Raw genomic sequence first — 16517 nt, 5'->3', positions numbered from 1 at the left:
GGTCGGTTAATCTATATTGAGTATGCGGCTATATCGGCGGTTGGTTTGTTAATCGGGTTGGCTAAAGTCTGTTAATCAGGTGGTCGAGAAAATCATTGCAATTTCAGCTTGTTTCATTGTATAACTTTCTAAATATATTTCAATCATAAAAAGTATTCATGTCTAACAAAACAGTTCAATGCACTGAATTCAGTGGTGTAATTATTATTTTTCTAGCTTCGATGTACGATCTATAAAATGAAAAGGCGGGTTACTCATCAATAAATTTATACATATTTCACACACATAAAATGTACACAAAATGACACATTGGTTAAATTTAGTTGTATTCAATATTTTGAACATCGAAAAAAGAAAGGCATTATGTTTGTTAACCATATTGATATCATTGTGTGAAAAATCTACACGAAAATCTGTATTTTGGTGACATAAATCAATCTTTATTTTAAACCTGGTCTGTTAATGGGTCGGATGTATAAAACCCGGTCTGTTAATTGGTCTGTTAAGAGTTATGAATGACAATAAAAGTATAATTTTATTGATATACAGGGTGTTATCGGATCAAATGAGTAGGCTCAAGGCGAGCGGCTACAATATACGAAAACAACACACGAGCAATGAAACATAACATATACGGAAACAACTCATGAAATTGAAAATTGATAAAAATGGTTTCAAAAAGTGTAATATTAAAGTAATATTAATTTCATCCAAGAATGATCGCATATATCATGTTGATTCTGTTTAATTGTCATGAATGACACAAATTTGTCATCTACATTGGTAACCAACTTATATAAATCAGAGATAAACGTCGTAATGTAACTAAACATCAGTAAGTAACATATATTGGGATGACAAAATATGAAAAATAAAGAAAGAATAATGAGTAAGATAAATAAAATGTAAAAAAAAATGACATAACAATTTAAAGAATACAGAAATAAACAATACCCCCAATCCGGACCCTCTAGTATACACGAGAATCTGGATGGAAACGCAGAATATAGAATAATTATTTAAGGACAGTAGAGAGTGATACATGTACATTGCTAAAACGAGAGAAAAATAATACTTGTTTAAGAACACACACATGAAACACCGATGGCTGTTGAAACAGTAACGGATTGCGATGTACTTATATTGGTGACAAAATCTAGAAGTTTACATGCGGACAACTATGGTGACAGGTTAATGCCATTTTGCGTTTTAGCGCTTTAGCGTTTTCGCCTTACATATTCTATATGGCGAAAACGCGAAATTGCAAAGTCGAAAACGCAAAAACGCGAAACCGATTTCTCGTTTTCGACTTCGCGTTTTAGACTTCGCGATTTCGCGTTTTCGCCCTATAGAATATGACAGCCGAAATCGCGAAAAGGCGAAATGGACTTCACCGGCCACCATAGACAACTGTAGTACTCCTCTGCACTTATGTAGAAAGGAACTAAACGGAATAAAATAAATTGAAACTTAAAATAACCAAATGTAGCTGCATTCGCTCCTTTCCGTTTACTTCTTTAGAGTGATTTGTAAACAACATATGATTAAGTAATAGAAGAAAAGAACAAATTGGATGATGCTGACGAATCAGGGTTTAACGTCCAGTGACAAATACCATGTTCATATGTGAACGAGAACACGTTATATGTACCCTGTGTTGTATTAGAAAGACACTTTCAGTCGGAATTGAGAACGTGCTACTTCGAACAGAAACAAAAAGTAAGGCTGATTGAAAACGTCAATAAAAAATTCATGCATATTCTAGAGGCCAATCCATATCACGCTTTATTGAAGTGACACACCCTTCAATAAAATGCAAAGAAAGTCAAAATAAAAATGCTCTTTCTAGGATACTGTGGCACCGTATTGTCATTTTTGTTTACTCAGTAACATCTCATTCTTAAATTTTTCAAGGGGAAAATATAAAGGTAGCAAAATTATTGTCGTGGCTAAATAACTCTTAACTGACACAACTTCAATTGTCCAACCCATTAACAGACTTTATTAATTAACTGGAGCTTATTTGACTAAATACGAGTAAAACTGCCAAATCGATAATTTTGTCCTATAAGGCCAATACGGATTTTTCCGTATTGGCCCGGGTTTAGCAAGCCCAATATTAGCATATTCGATTAGCTCTAGACTAATCGGTTGAAATCCCGATAACTCTAGAGAACTACGGCTAGTGTCGTCTGACAGGAGAAAATGACAACAAAACGATGGAGCAATAGCTCTATAAAAAATATAGATGATGCGATGGATGCGTTAGTTGAAGACTATTTTCACTACGACGATTTATCTAATAGGGAGGCAGAGTACATCAAGAGAAATCTCGCGGATGTCAATGGGGAAGGAAATTTGATTGTCCAGTGACAAATTTAAATTTATTAATTTCTAGAGAACTAAGAGTTATGGTAGCTTATTAATATTCTTTTTAATATCTTTATCAAAGACATTTTTGCTAACCTATCATGTAAAAAGTGTTATGGTAGCTTATACAATGTGTTGTCATATGTGTTTAACAAATCTTGGGAAGAAGGAAAACTTCCAAAACCTTGGAAACTAGCAAATGTTAAATTTATAAGGAAAATGGGAAAGTCAACATATAATAACCCTTCTTCATATCGTCCAATTAGTCTCACAAGTATACTGGGTAAAGTTATGGAAAGAGTAGTAACATCTAGACTAGAAGGTTATATAGAGACCAACTCCATATTGGATCCAGAACAAGAAGGGTTTCGCCACTATCGCTCTACTGAAAATGCCTTGTTAAGTTTAACTCAAAACATCTTTAATGCCTTCAATAACAACGAATTTATATTAGCAGTCTTTATTGATCTTGAAAAAGCATACGACAGTGTTTGGAGGGAAGGACTTCTCACAAAACTTTATGATAACGGTGTTAAAGGTAACATCTGGAATTGGATTAACAATTTTTTAAAGGAAAGACAAGCAAGGTGTGTGATTAACAACCATAAAGGAAGCTGGTTTGAAACCAAAATAGGTCTCCCACAAGGATCAGTTATAGCTCCACTTCTTTTTAATATCTTTATCAAAGACATTTTTGCTAACCTATCATGTAAAAAGTGTAAATTTGCTGATGATGGTACTGTATGGATAAATGGAAAGAACTTGAATGACATGGAGAAACAGGTACAAAAGGATCTTAACATAATCCAGGATTGGACCAAAAAATGGAGAATTAATTTGAGTATTGAGAAAACAGAATATTGTATCTTTTCAAGGAATGGTCCAATAAAGAAAATGAATTTACAACTAGAAGGTAAATTGTTAAAATATAACTGTAATCCAAAAATATTAGGAGTCACGTTAGATGAAAAACTATCATTTCTCAAACACATCGAAAATGTGGAACAAAAGGCACATAAAGCAATTAGCCTACTTAGAATGATCAAAGGAGTTGCAAAAGTTTCTACAAAAATTCTACTTCAAATTTACCAAAGTATTGTCCTTTCCAGCTTAGAATATGCAAGTAGTGTTTGGCAGACCTGTGAAACCAATATAACAGACAAACTGAACAAAATTCAACGAAAGGGATTAGCTATATGCCTTAATGTTACTCCAACATCAAGTGTAGAGACTTTGGAAGTAGTTTCTGGAATCCTACCAATACATCTGCGTAGAGAAGAAATTGCAACTCGTACACTTGCAAAAATTAATTCGTATGATATCTCCATTCCAATAAAACAAATCCTGGATGACTGGAAAACAATTGACATCCCTGAAAAATATGTATCTCCAGTGGGAAAAATGATTCTTCAGGCAGAAGACATGAAGGTATGTACAGGTGTTGATGTAAATGGTATAGAAGCAGAATTTGAGTTTAATGGGATACGAAGATATAAATCTCCTCCAGATTATTGGAAAAACCTTGGAAATTCCAAATCAAGATCAACAGACCAAAAAAATGTTGGAAAACTCATTATAATGGAAAAACTAAGTCATCTTCCTGCAAATTCATGTATAGCATTTAATGATGGGTCCTGTCTTGGTAGTCCTGGCCCTGTAGGAGCAGGTGCTGTCATCTTTCCATCAAATAATCAACCACAAATTGAAATTAGTAAAGCTGTATCCAAGAAAGGATCAATACTACTCGGAGAACTGATCGCCATTAAACTTGTTGTTGACCACTTTTTAATATCAGAAAACAGACAAAACACAGACTCAATTACACTTTTTTCAGATAGTCAGACCTCAATTGGAATTTTAACTTTAAACTGGAAATCAGAGAATTACATCAAAGTCATAAGAGAAATTAAGAAAAACATGAAAGTATTAAAGATGAATGGAATTCCATTAAATTTTGAATGGACACCTGGTCATGCTGATATCCAAGGAAATGACATTGCTGATTCACTGGCCAAAAAAGGAGCTAAAGAAGCTGAAAAAATAGAAGAACCATCAGAAGTAACCAGGCAGGATATAAAACGTGCAGCAAGAGAAAGTGTTTTAAGAAAATGGCAGAACCAATGGGAATCAAGTCAACGTGGCAGAAATTATTACAATTATCATCAAAATGTCTGTCAGAAAATACCAAAAGATTTACCATCCAAATGGTCGTTTTCAATTACTACTAGTTTGAGAACAGGTTATTGTGATCTAAATGATTATAAATCCAAAATTATACCATCATCAGACAAAAACTGTTCCTGTGGAGAGCCAGAAACTGTAGAACACTATCTTTTACATTGTTCTAACTATGAGGAGGCTAGAGAGAGAATGAGAACATCTATTTACTTTATTACAGGAAATATACACATGGATTTAGACACCTTATTAGGAATCGATGAAGAAGACATTAATAGAGACAATCGAAATGAGATATTGTGCCATCTGGAAAATTATTTAACGGAGTCTGGTAGATTCAAAAACACTATACAGCAAAAAACACTATAAATCTATATCAAAATTAAGTCAAAATTTTTTAAGCAGCAGCCACAATTTCAATTAAGTACATGAGTGAACATTACATATGTGAAGAAACTACAAAAGAGGAAACGTACACAAGTGTTTACAGTGTCATTTGGGACACTTACTAAAGACTAAAGACTCCCAAATGAAATTCTGCAGGACATTGAAAATGCACAGAATCATGAGATTGACGAATCAGACAAAGAAAATAGCTCGAGTAGCAAGAGGTTTCGCTCTGTCACTGATGAAGACACTGACTCTTTTCTAGCTTTAAGTGTTAACAAGAACACAAAAACTAAAACAAAGAGTGACTTGAAAGTGATGCTGGATTTTTTCATATCTGTTGGAGAAATGCGTGATTCAGTGGAAATACCTGCCAAAGACTTGGACAGTCTGTTATCAAGATTTTTTCTTGGAGTCCTGAAGAAAAATGGTGACGAATATGAGCCTGACTCTTTATCCTCTATGTTCAACAGCTTGGATAGACATTTGAAGGACTCAAAAAGTAGTATAAGGTACGATTATTTTCATGTAGATTATTTGATATCTGTGAGACATGTAACTCCCTTGTCTTGATATAGCATGATAGCCTTTGCATTATTCTGTCAAGCATTATGACTCGAATATTCAGTGCCAATATTTTAATTTTAGCCTTGTGTCATTTTTTTTGGTAAAAACTATATATATCATCTGGGTCAATGTGGTTTTGATGATCTTAAGCTTGTGTACAATGAATATTCCTTGGTTTCTCTTTGCTATAAGTATAAAACATGTACATACAAAAATTACATGTCAGATATTATGCATATCTTTTCTTTAATGTTTCAGTATTAAAAAGGATCCTGAGTTCAACCACACAAGACGGGTATTAGAAGCGAAGCGAAAGGCATTAAAGTCATTGGGCAAGGGCAGTAAGCCAAACAGAGCTGAACCTTTGACGACTGAGGAAATCCAAATCTTGAGGGAGAAAGGCGTTATTGGAACACGTAAGTTTAAAAAAAATGTTGTATTCCAGCGTGTCAGTCAGTAACTTTTAATTAAACATTTTTCTAACCTTGTGGCAAACAAATTATTTTATTTCCTTGTCGCCCTCTATCCATCCCTGATTATTAAATGGTTGTTCTAATAAAAAATGTTTAAAATACACATAAGGTCTTGAACAATGAGAGTGTCTCCAGAGGTCTTTTGCATTTTGATACAGTATTTGTCCTTTAAATACTATTTTAAGTTGGATATTTACATTAAGATACATGTATTTTAGTTAAGTTCTTTTTTTTTCTTTTTCCAGAAAACCCTGATGCATTACTGAATGCTGTGTTTTTAAATAATGCAACATACTTTGGTCTACGAGGTCGACAAGACCATGTTAACATGACATGGGGAGATGTCAAGTTAAAAGCTACATCTGATGGAAAGGAGTATTTGGAATTTAATGGTGAGATTATGTTATGATTTCCATCATTTAAATAGTTGATATTTTAAATCTTTTAGAAATCACAGAATATATACTTCTGTGGATAATGGATGTACATGTACAACAGTCCTGACAAAAGTTGGTAATTTGTGCTTTTAAGGATATTAACCATTGTTTTATATTTATCAAAACAAATCTTATTTACTATGCAATACATGTTTTTTGTTATATAAAAGTGAAAGTTTTGTACAGACAGGAAGGATAATTCTTCTTTAAATATTGACATAAGCATACTTTTTTCAGAAAGAAGCACCAAAACCCGTAGTGGAGCAAAAAGCAGGGATTTCCGGGATATTACGCCAAAGATTTTCGGGGAAGGAGGAAGTAATTGCCCTATTCATGTTTACAAGGAATACAAACGGCATAGACCTCAAGACACATTAACTGATGAACATAGATTTTATTTGAGGCCTTTAGATAATAAACATGAGGAAATATGGTACACTCGCCAAACCATAGGCAAAGATAAATTAGGTAAAATGGTAAAAAATATGGCAGAAAAAGGAGATCTTCAAGGAAGAAAGGTTAATCATTCGGGACGTAAAACTTTTGCTACCACACTACTTCAAAATGGTAGACCTGCCAATGAAGTTGCTCAATTAGGAGGCTGGAAAGGCATTAGTACCTTAACTCATTATTCAGTACCGTCTATTGAACAACAGCAACAAGCTTCTCACACAATATCTAAGGTCATGTTGCCGAACTCAGATTTACAGACGACATCAGATTCAGAGGAACCTTGTGAACTTTCAAACTCAAATACATTAGTTCATAATAATTTAAATGCAAATGTATCAAATACAAATAATCAAACTGCTAACAAACATGACAACCCAATGGCCATGTTTGCAGGTGCAACTATAACAGGTGGTGTTTTCAATATTAACATATACTCAGGGGAAAGAAAGAATACTATAAACTGCAGCCAAGAGCTTTAATCTGAAAACTAGATAAAAACATGTTTTTTACTTGTTGTGTTTATTTACTGTTGATTATTTAATAAAATTGTTACTATTTTATTGTTTTGATTAAAATCCTCAATTTTCATTGATACATATTCAAATCACTACTATTGAAGCCCTGAATGTCAGATTTTCACACTATTTTCAATCTTCATATTGGCCCGGCTAGAGTTCATATTGGACTGGTTAATTAATAAAGGTATCATTGCGTAACAATTTTCATATTGGCTTAGTTATAGGTCCTCGGGCAGCCATATTGGCCTTCGGCTTCGCCTCAGGCCAATATGGTACCCTCGGACCTATAACTAAGCCAATATGAAAATTGTTACGCAATAATACCATATTATTCCAATAATTTTCACTAAAACGTGGTATTATTCACGTTATTTTACAATTTATTTTTTAGAACCACAGTACTATTTGTTGTCCTTTAAATGATATCTAAATTTGTTTGTTTCGCCTTTTATTAAAAAAAATTGCTATGCGTATAAGCATTAATACTACATGCTTGCGCGACGCCTTTTAGTTTTACTGAAAACTGCCGAGACTATGAAATGTTTTTACAAGTGCAAAATGTTCTATGATAGATAACATTTTGTCAGACACTTTTCTTTTTTTGATTTAGTTCTTATAACATGCCAAAAATCTGTATATTTAATAGAGTTTAACATTAATTTAAGCGTTTTACTCTTAACAGACGTATAACCAACCTGATTAACAGACCAATCGCCCATATAGCCGCATACTCAATATAGATTAACCGACCAATCTCTCGGTTAGCCGAGTGTCGGCCGTGAAAAAGGCGAAGAAATATTTACATACATGGCAGTGTTAAAAAAATCTATAAGTATTTATTTTGTCACATTTCAGTATATGGGACTTCCAAACTGTTCCCTTTGTTTTGAAGGTAGTGAAGTCAGCAACTGTAGTTTCAGTTTGTTTTCTTTTTTTAACGGGCTCGGACATTTACCAAACTGAATAAAATCATAACAGCTGATTTCTTATCCCTGCAAAGTAAAACTTTGGATGGCTTGCTTGCTTTGTTTGTATAGTTGTCTATACAAGCTTTGGAAATAAAATTGACATCTTCAAACTATATCTATAGGCATAGTTTAACTTGTATATTTTATATTTTGTACAATATCACAAACAAAACAAGCAAGCTTACCAAAGATTTGCTCTACATGCAATAGTAAATAAGCTGTAATGATGTTATCCATATGTATTTGCGACATGGTGGAAAATCTGATATGTTCTGTGAAAATTGAAGCGTTGGATCTATAATAAAAAAGAAGATGCGGTACGATTGCCAATGACAAGTGGGGGGGGGGGGGAATCTACGTCATCATGCAGGGTGTCGGCGATTGAAATTGGACCACCATTTTTGCCGATATCCTGCATGTTGACCCAATTCCTAAAACTGGTATCGAAGTGTTTGCAAAATTGAGATAACCAATAATATTGAGCGATGGCTCATTTATTTTCCTACTTTATATAGTCTTTGGTGGACTATTTTGTATAATCATAACCCTCATATAACTGGCATAATAAGTAACATTCTTACCTTGAAGCGACAAAATGGTGGTCCAATTTCAATCGCCGACACCATAATAAGTAACATTCTTACCTTGAAGCGACAAAATGGTGGTCCAATTTCAATCGCCGACACCCTGCGTGATGACGTAGATACCCCCCCCCCCCCCCTTGAATGAGACACCTGTCCGCAAGAGACCAAAATGACACAGAAATTAACATTTATAGATCATCGTATGGCCTTCAACAATGAGCAAAGCCCATACCGCATAGTCAGCCATAAAAGGCCCCGATATGACAATGTAAAACAAATCAAACTAGAACTAACGGCCTTAATTATATAAAAAAAAATGAACGAAAAACAACACATTAACAAACGACAACCACTGAATTACAGGCTCTTATACAAACCTATATATTTTTTTTTTTTGATGGGATAGATTTCTTCTCCTTTTCTATATTTAATTGGGCCGGTTTTTTGTTTTGTTTTTGTTTTTTTGTTTGGATTGTTTTACACAAGTAATTTTGGGGTCATTTATAGCTTACTTTTCATCATTGAACCTATAACTATTTACTTTACTAGATTATGTCTTTGTTTGAAAGATGTCTCATTTGGCACTCGTACATCATCTTTTTATTTCTACATACAAAGCACGTTTTAGAAGAAAAAAATAATAGGTAATATAGCACCCACTATTATCCAGAGACTAAATATTGGAGATATTTTACATATGTCAACAGGACAGCAGCCGAACGATGAAAAACCTCTGAGGTATATTTTGTGATGAAATTAGCAACAAACGGACATTATCGATGGATGAAACTATACAAAATGTATTGAGCTATATACCGTATCTGCTCAGTGGCGGATCCAGGGGGGATTCCGGTGGATGGACCCCTTATTTTTGGACGATCAATGCATTTGGATGTCATTTGGATGTGGACATGTAGTTGGAACCCCCCTTTTTTTTTGTCCAGGGTTAGGACCCCCTTTTTTAAAATGGCTGGATCCGCCCCTGCCGCTTTCATAACACTTATTTTTAGCATACTGAATAGTATGATGTTCTTACTTTTAGTTCAGGTCCTGATAAAAAAAAATATTACACATCCAGTACAGAAAGAAGTGTTTCAATGAAAGTTTTCGTGTTTTTCTAGGCAGAAATGATTTTGGAATGACATTATACAGGTTTAAAAGAGCTCAAAAAAATTTCATAGTGGACAGTGGTCATATCATCTGAAATTTCCGTAAAATTATTGCACAGGTACTATGGAAAAAACCTGTTCCACAACTTTAACAAGGCGAAAAAGAAAGTCGAATAGTGAAGCCCGTAAACAATAATTTTTTAATCTGAACATGTAAATTGAAGATTATGTTATATATTTTACAATGATCACATTCGCAGAACAAAAACATATATTTTGAGAATCACAGACACTATATTAGTTGACAGTTCTTCCACTAATTCCACGTGCTTTAAGTATGTAGTAAACTCGTAGTAGCCCACAATGCATTGTAGCTCAGTGAGTCGATTGGTCAGTTTGTCAAGGCCGTATTGGCCTTGTGTTTGGGAAATTACTATGCAAATATATTCTGACGTAAAGAAATCTAGAGTTCTCGACCTGTTCATGAGCCACGTGCATATCCCAGCTAGTACAAAATATAGATATGCCGTTCAACGAAAAGAAGACTAGCTAAAGTTTTATTTCACAAATTGACCCGTGTATATTTGCTATCACATAAGAAACACGAAGAGTGCCACATGTAGAGCAGGATCTGCTTACCCTTCCGGAGCACCTGAGATATCCCCTAGTTTTGGTGGGGTTCGTGTTGTTTTTTCTTTAAGTTTTCTATGTTGTGTCATGTGTTCTAATGAGTGTCTGTTTGTCTTTTTTCATTTCTAGCAAGGCGTTGTTGGTTTATTTTCGATTTAAGAGGTTGACTGTCCCTTTGGTATCTTTCGTCCTTCTTTTATACAGATAGCAAAAAAAGTGATACCTATAATACAGCATACTAGTACATATATATCCACAAGAGCAACTTCAATATAGTTTTTTTTTTATTATTATTTTTCACAGAGTTCTTTACTTCCATACAACACATGTCTGCCTACTGATCCAACTGTTGTATTTAGATATTTGATATCATTAAAATCGTGTGTAAATTTATAAAATCGAATATATAAATGTATACCATAGTTTTTCGACCAATCGAAATTCTTCTCAAACAGCAGCGGAAGCTGTTGCCAACTAGGTCTTACAAACGTTTTATTTTCAACATGAATTAAGTCCGGGTACTTTTTAGATAACAAAAAAGGCACAATTGTTGAATGATATCCCCACTGACTTTTGTCGTACGTTTTGTATTGGGAATACCAAATGTTTAGGAAAGTTGCGTTTCTCTCTGCAAGAATTAGACCATTACTGAGATTATAATCAACTGCACGACTCAAAGTAACTGGATATTTTCGTAGTGGATCCAGAGATCGAAGTATAATCTCATCTGTGTCAATGTAAATTCCTCCAAACCCTGCAACAGAGATAATATAAGTAGATGTCAAGTGATACAAGTAGGTGTCACGTGATACAAGAAGATGTCATATGCACACAGACATAGTTTGATAAGTCATTTCAGTAGAACAAAGTTGAATATTAAAATGAGGTGAAAAATTAATCAATAAAAACAATCACATTTTCTATGATCTCTTCTATCATACGCGTCGAGTCCACCCACTAAGCATCATTTTGGAAATGTAATGATTTTATCATACTATCAACATATAAATTAACTGCTTCCGGTTATTATCGCATGCCTTTTCGTAACGTTATTGCATGATCGGTGTGAGGTAAATAGGTATGTGTGATCGGTGTAAGGCCAATATGTATGTGCGATCGTTGTGAGAGAAAAAAAAGTGTGCGATCGCTGTGAAGTCAAAAAGGTAAGTGCGACTCGTTAAAGACAAAATGGTATGTGCGATCGCTATGAGGCAAATAGGTATGTGTAATCGGTGTGTGCGACCGATGTGAGACAAATCGGTATGTGTGATCAGTGTGAGACAAATGGGTGTGTGTGATTGGTGTGAGACATATAGGTATGTGTGACTGGTGTGAGACAAATATGTATGTGCGATCGGTGTGAAGGCAAATAGGTATGTGTGATAGGTGTGAGACAAATAGGTATGTGTGATAGGTGTGAGACAAATAGGTATGTGTGATCGGTGTGAGACAAATAGGTATGTGTGATCGATGTGAGACAAATAGGTTTTTGTGATCGATGTGAGACAATGGATATGTTCGATCTGTGTGAAGGCAAATAGGTATGTGTGATCGGTATGAAGGCAAATAGGTATGTTTGATCGGTGTGAGACAAATAGGTTTTTGTGATCGGTGTGAGACATATATGTATATCTGACTGGTGTGAAGGCGAATAGGTATGTGTGATCGGTGAGAGGCAAATTGGTATGTGCGATCGTTGTGAAGCAAATATGTATGTGAGATCGGTGTGAGGCAAATATGTATGAGTGATCGGTATGAGGTAAATAGGTATGTGTGATCAGTATGAGGTAAATAGGTATGTGCGATCGGTATGAGACAAGTAGGTATGTGCTATCGGTGTGAGAAATATTTATGTGTGATCGGTGTGAGGCAAATATGTATGTGTGATCGGTGTGAGACAAATTGGTATGTGTGATCGGTATGAGGTCAAATAGATATGTGTGATTGGTGTGAGGCATATAGGTATGTGCGATCGATTTGAGGCAAATAGGTATGTGCTATAATGTATCGGTGTGAGGCAAGTAGGTATGTGCGACGACCAATGTGAGACAAATAGGTATGTGTGATCGATGTGAGGAAAGTATGTATGTGTGACCGGTGTGAGACAAATAGGTATGTGTGATCGGTTTGAAGGCAAATAGGTATGTGCTACAAAGTATCGGTGTGAGGCAAGTAGGTATGTGCAACCTGTGCGAGACAAATAGGTATGTTTGATCGGTGTGAGACAAATAGGTTTGTGCGATCGTTGAGAAAAAAGTATGTGCTTTCGTTGTGAGACAAAAAAGGTATGTGCGATCGGTGTGAAGCAAATATGTATGTGTGATCGGTGTGAGACAAATAGTTATGTGTGATTGATGTGAGGCAAGTATGTATGTGCGATCGGTTTGAGGCCACAAGGTTTGTGCGATCGTTGTGAGAAAAAAAGGTTTGGGCGAACGGTGTGAGGCAAACAAAGGTATGTGCGAACGGTGTGAGGCAATATAGGTACATGTATGTGCTATCGGTGTGAGGCAAATACGTATGAGTGATCGGTGTGAAAATAATAGGTATGTGCCACCATGTACTCACTCTGTAAAGCCTGTATTCTGGCGATATCAGCTTTGTGTTCAATATAGCCAAACGGTTTTCCGAATATATCTTCCGGGGGACTTCTTTGAACATGCACCATATTTGGCACCAAAGTCAATAGATATTCCCAGTATCTTCCGAATGGAAGATGGTCTCCATGTACCAAAATAAGACACGGGTCTAAAAATCTACTTGCACTAAGAAAGCTAAGAAAATGATAAAAATTCATTTCTCGTTTAGAAAACCAAATGTAATGAACTAAGTTTGGGACCGGTTCTTTATCGTGACAATTCTCCATTACAAATGTCTGGAGGCATTCGGAATTTTCTGGAAAAACCTGAACTGGTTCCATTCCAGTCACATTTTCAAGTTCCATAACAGGCTGCATCGTCTGACAATTGATACGAGGTTGCGCATGCTCCGACACATTTATTTTATCCGGCATATTTGCGCATGGTATTTTACAATTAAAATTCCAGTTATCCGAATTTTCCTCCGGACATCTAAACGAAGTTTGATTTTTTGTTCTTTCTTCATGAACATGATTGGTTAAAGTAGTGTTCTTTGGTTCATATGTCTTGTCCCTTAACAAAGCAGTGTTGTTAGATACGCGTACAGGAGTGGAACCACCATCTGAAGCTCTCTGGTTATCTGAAACTAGAAAATAGATATGAGAGAGAGAATGGAAGAGAAAATATATATGAAACAGAGTAGGAAATAGAAAATGCGACTGATACAAAATTAAACAAAATGCTACATAATTTTATATATAACTATGATAACCATAAAATAGAAAAATAAAACTGAAACAACAATCAAGAGCTCTCTGTTTATCTAAAACAAGAAAAAAGATATGAGAGAGAGAAGGAAAGAGAAAATATATATGAAACAGAGAAGGAAATAGAAAATGCGACTGATATATTATACAAAATGCTACATAATTTTATATATAACTATGATAACCATAAAATAGAATAAATAAAACTGGAACTACAATCAGGAGCTCTCTGGTTATCTGAAACATATATGAACAAGAGAAGGAAATAGACAATCTGACTGATATATTGAACAAAATACCAAATAATTTGACATAATTAAAACCATGATATAAAAAAGATAAAAATGGAACGCACTATCTAGAGCCCTCTGGTTATCTGAAACAAGAAAATAGATATCAGAGAGAGAAGGAAAGAGAAAATATGTATGAAAAAGAGAAGGAAATAGACAATCTGACTGATATATTATACAAAATACTGAATACCTTCACGTTTAACCATGTGATAATACAAAAAAAAACTCATTTAAAAGACAATCCGGATGACATATTTTTGTTAAAATTATGAATGAAACCAAATTAATTTTGATCATCATAATTTGTTTTCGTTTTCCTTAAAGTCTTGTGGCAAGATATATATGCATATTCATGACTATCTGAAAAGAAAATCTATTGTATTCATAACCTTTTTTCCCATATAAATCTGTTATCTGTATTTGATGTACGGCTTTAATTATTTGCCAGTATTGTCCAGTTTAAAGGCAAGCCTCGTGGTTTAAATATCAAAATTAACTGTCTCGAGTGGTGAAATATCGTACAGACTTGTTGCAGTGATGGAATCTATATGTCATCGTGTTACATGTAACATACTTAAGTTATCGAGTGATGCCAAAGTGAGGTCGCGTCGTAACATAAACAAGAAGTTGTAATTTTAATTATTTTTAGAACAGATTCAAAAGCATTTTGGAAACGGCCATTGTGTGCATGAACATAATGCATGGGAAATTAGACGAACATCTGTTCTGATGCGTTATCGGTGCTCTTTGCTAAATATTTACTGACACATTGGCAATTATACTTACAGCTGTTTTCCTAACGTAATATGTAGGTTGAAGGTTTGGTTGGCTTACTTGCTTTGTTTGTATCAATATTTGCTCAAGCATTCAATAACATCAAACAAACTAACCTCAAATCTATCTGTTAATTATAATTTAAAACTCAATTAAAAGCAAATAGGTATAAAAACAATGCAAGCAAGCCAATCAAACCTTTAAACTACATGCATTAGGGAAATAGCTGTAATCAACTAATTTCACAGTGAGGTAACTCCTTTAGACTACTTTTAAAAAAAGAGGAGCAGTGGCACTGTTGATGTCTATTTGTGTGCTTCTAGCATGTACAGTAAGCCAACTAATTTTCGCGTGTGATTTATTTTTGCGACTTTCGCGAATAAAAAAATAAATAAAAAATCAATCACTGTAGGATCTTAAAAAGTTTCCTCAAATAAATACACCACGAAGATAAAACATTTGCGATATCAACTCGTGCCCCGGTAGACTGGAAAGGGCGAAGTGAAAAAAAAAGTGTCCGCGAAAATAATTTGGTATACAGCAGTCACTACATCCGATCTACAAATTCAGAATTTTTTTAGAGTCATTAATGAATTATGCTTTTTAATTATTTCAAATACTAGTTTTCATAATATAGGTTTAAAAAATAAATAATATTGAGGAACAAATATGATTCCTCCACTTTTGAAAAATAAAACCTGGATACTTACCCCTTATGTCAAATATGGACTGTTCCGCTCGTGCATCAAATAGTTCTAAATTAATTCCAAATTGTTTGATTCCAATCATGAAAAGTAGGCCGAAAACTAAGAAAATAATTAAATTTCTCATATTATTTCTCATATGTCATCTTAGTATATATACAATTGCGTATGAAATAAAACCCACATCTGTTGTAATGGTGTATCTTTAATTTATGCAAGAGGATGTATAAATTATCCAGTAATAACCAGAAATAAATTGGACAATGTAAATCAATGCATCAATGTCAAATTTATACGAGGAATTTCATCTTACATGCATATGAATAAATTATGGATTAAGTTTTATTTGCTTATTGTCCGGATGCAGAACAAAAGTTAAAGGTTCGCTATTATTGTTTTTGTTTTACTTTGTCAGTAGACCGAATTCTTCTGTCCCTATAATGCATATGTTGTGCAATATAAAAAAATAAAAAATAGCAAAATAGCAAAATCAATAAAAAGCAATTGTAAATTAGGAAATATATGCATTATAGGGACAGAAGAATTCGGTCTACTTTGTCAGATATTAGGAATTTCTGATTTTTATGCATGATATTGCCAATACAAATTTTGCCCACTAACCCTTACTTTTCTTTTCGTAATTTCTATTTATATTGTTGAAAAAGACTTTTTTAAATCTTATTTAATCCGTGTTATTTTTTGATAGTTGTGCAAAAAAATATAAAT

General features: G+C 34.2%; 2 protein-coding genes across 4 annotated transcripts in view; one reads left to right on the top strand and one right to left on the bottom strand.

The window, feature by feature from the left end:
• Positions 1-16517, bottom strand: part of LOC139503845 (uncharacterized) — a 62344-nt gene that overhangs the window by 43853 nt on the left and 1974 nt on the right. The window contains exons 2-4 of one of the 3 annotated variants that reach the window (XM_071293786.1): positions 15798-15893; positions 13243-13899; positions 10948-11428 (exon numbers count right to left, since the gene is read on the bottom strand). The exons of 1 other annotated variant lie outside the window; for it this stretch is intronic. In XM_071293786.1, the coding sequence (XP_071149887.1) occupies positions 10965-11428; positions 13243-13899; positions 15798-15893 (1217 nt within the window). In that variant the 3' untranslated portion in view covers positions 10948-10964. Of the gene's footprint in view, positions 1-10947; positions 11429-13242; positions 13900-15797; positions 15894-16517 lie in introns of those variants that run through there. One more of the 3 variants, XM_071293789.1, reaches the window with a different exon arrangement.
• On the top strand, positions 5079-7457 carry LOC139503846 (uncharacterized protein KIAA1958-like). Its single transcript, XM_071293791.1, has 4 exons — positions 5079-5447; positions 5761-5918; positions 6221-6367; positions 6650-7457. The coding sequence occupies exons 1-4, from the start codon at positions 5254-5256 to the stop codon at positions 7342-7344; spliced, it is 1194 nt and encodes a 397-aa protein (XP_071149892.1). The 5' UTR covers positions 5079-5253; the 3' UTR covers positions 7345-7457.

This window comes from Mytilus edulis, chromosome 14 (genome assembly GCF_963676685.1).
Source record: "Mytilus edulis chromosome 14, xbMytEdul2.2, whole genome shotgun sequence".
Classification (NCBI taxonomy): Eukaryota; Metazoa; Mollusca; class Bivalvia; order Mytilida; family Mytilidae; genus Mytilus; species Mytilus edulis.
Note: the sequence above shows the minus strand (reverse complement) of the source record. Positions and strands in the feature narration are given on the sequence as shown.

What these genes read in the sequence shown, in the direction of transcription:
- LOC139503846 (XM_071293791.1), top strand. Translation starts at nt 5,254, where the DNA reads ATGCTGGATTTTTTCATATCTGTTGGAGAAATGCGTGATTCAGTGGAA. An exon ending in GACTCAAAAAGTAGTATAAG is followed by an intron (nt 5,448 to 5,760) that starts GTACGATTATTT and finishes TTAATGTTTCAG; the next exon opens with TATTAAAAAGGATCCTGAGT. An exon ending in GGAGTATTTGGAATTTAATG is followed by an intron (nt 6,368 to 6,649) that starts GTGAGATTATGT and finishes TACTTTTTTCAG; the next exon opens with AAAGAAGCACCAAAACCCGT.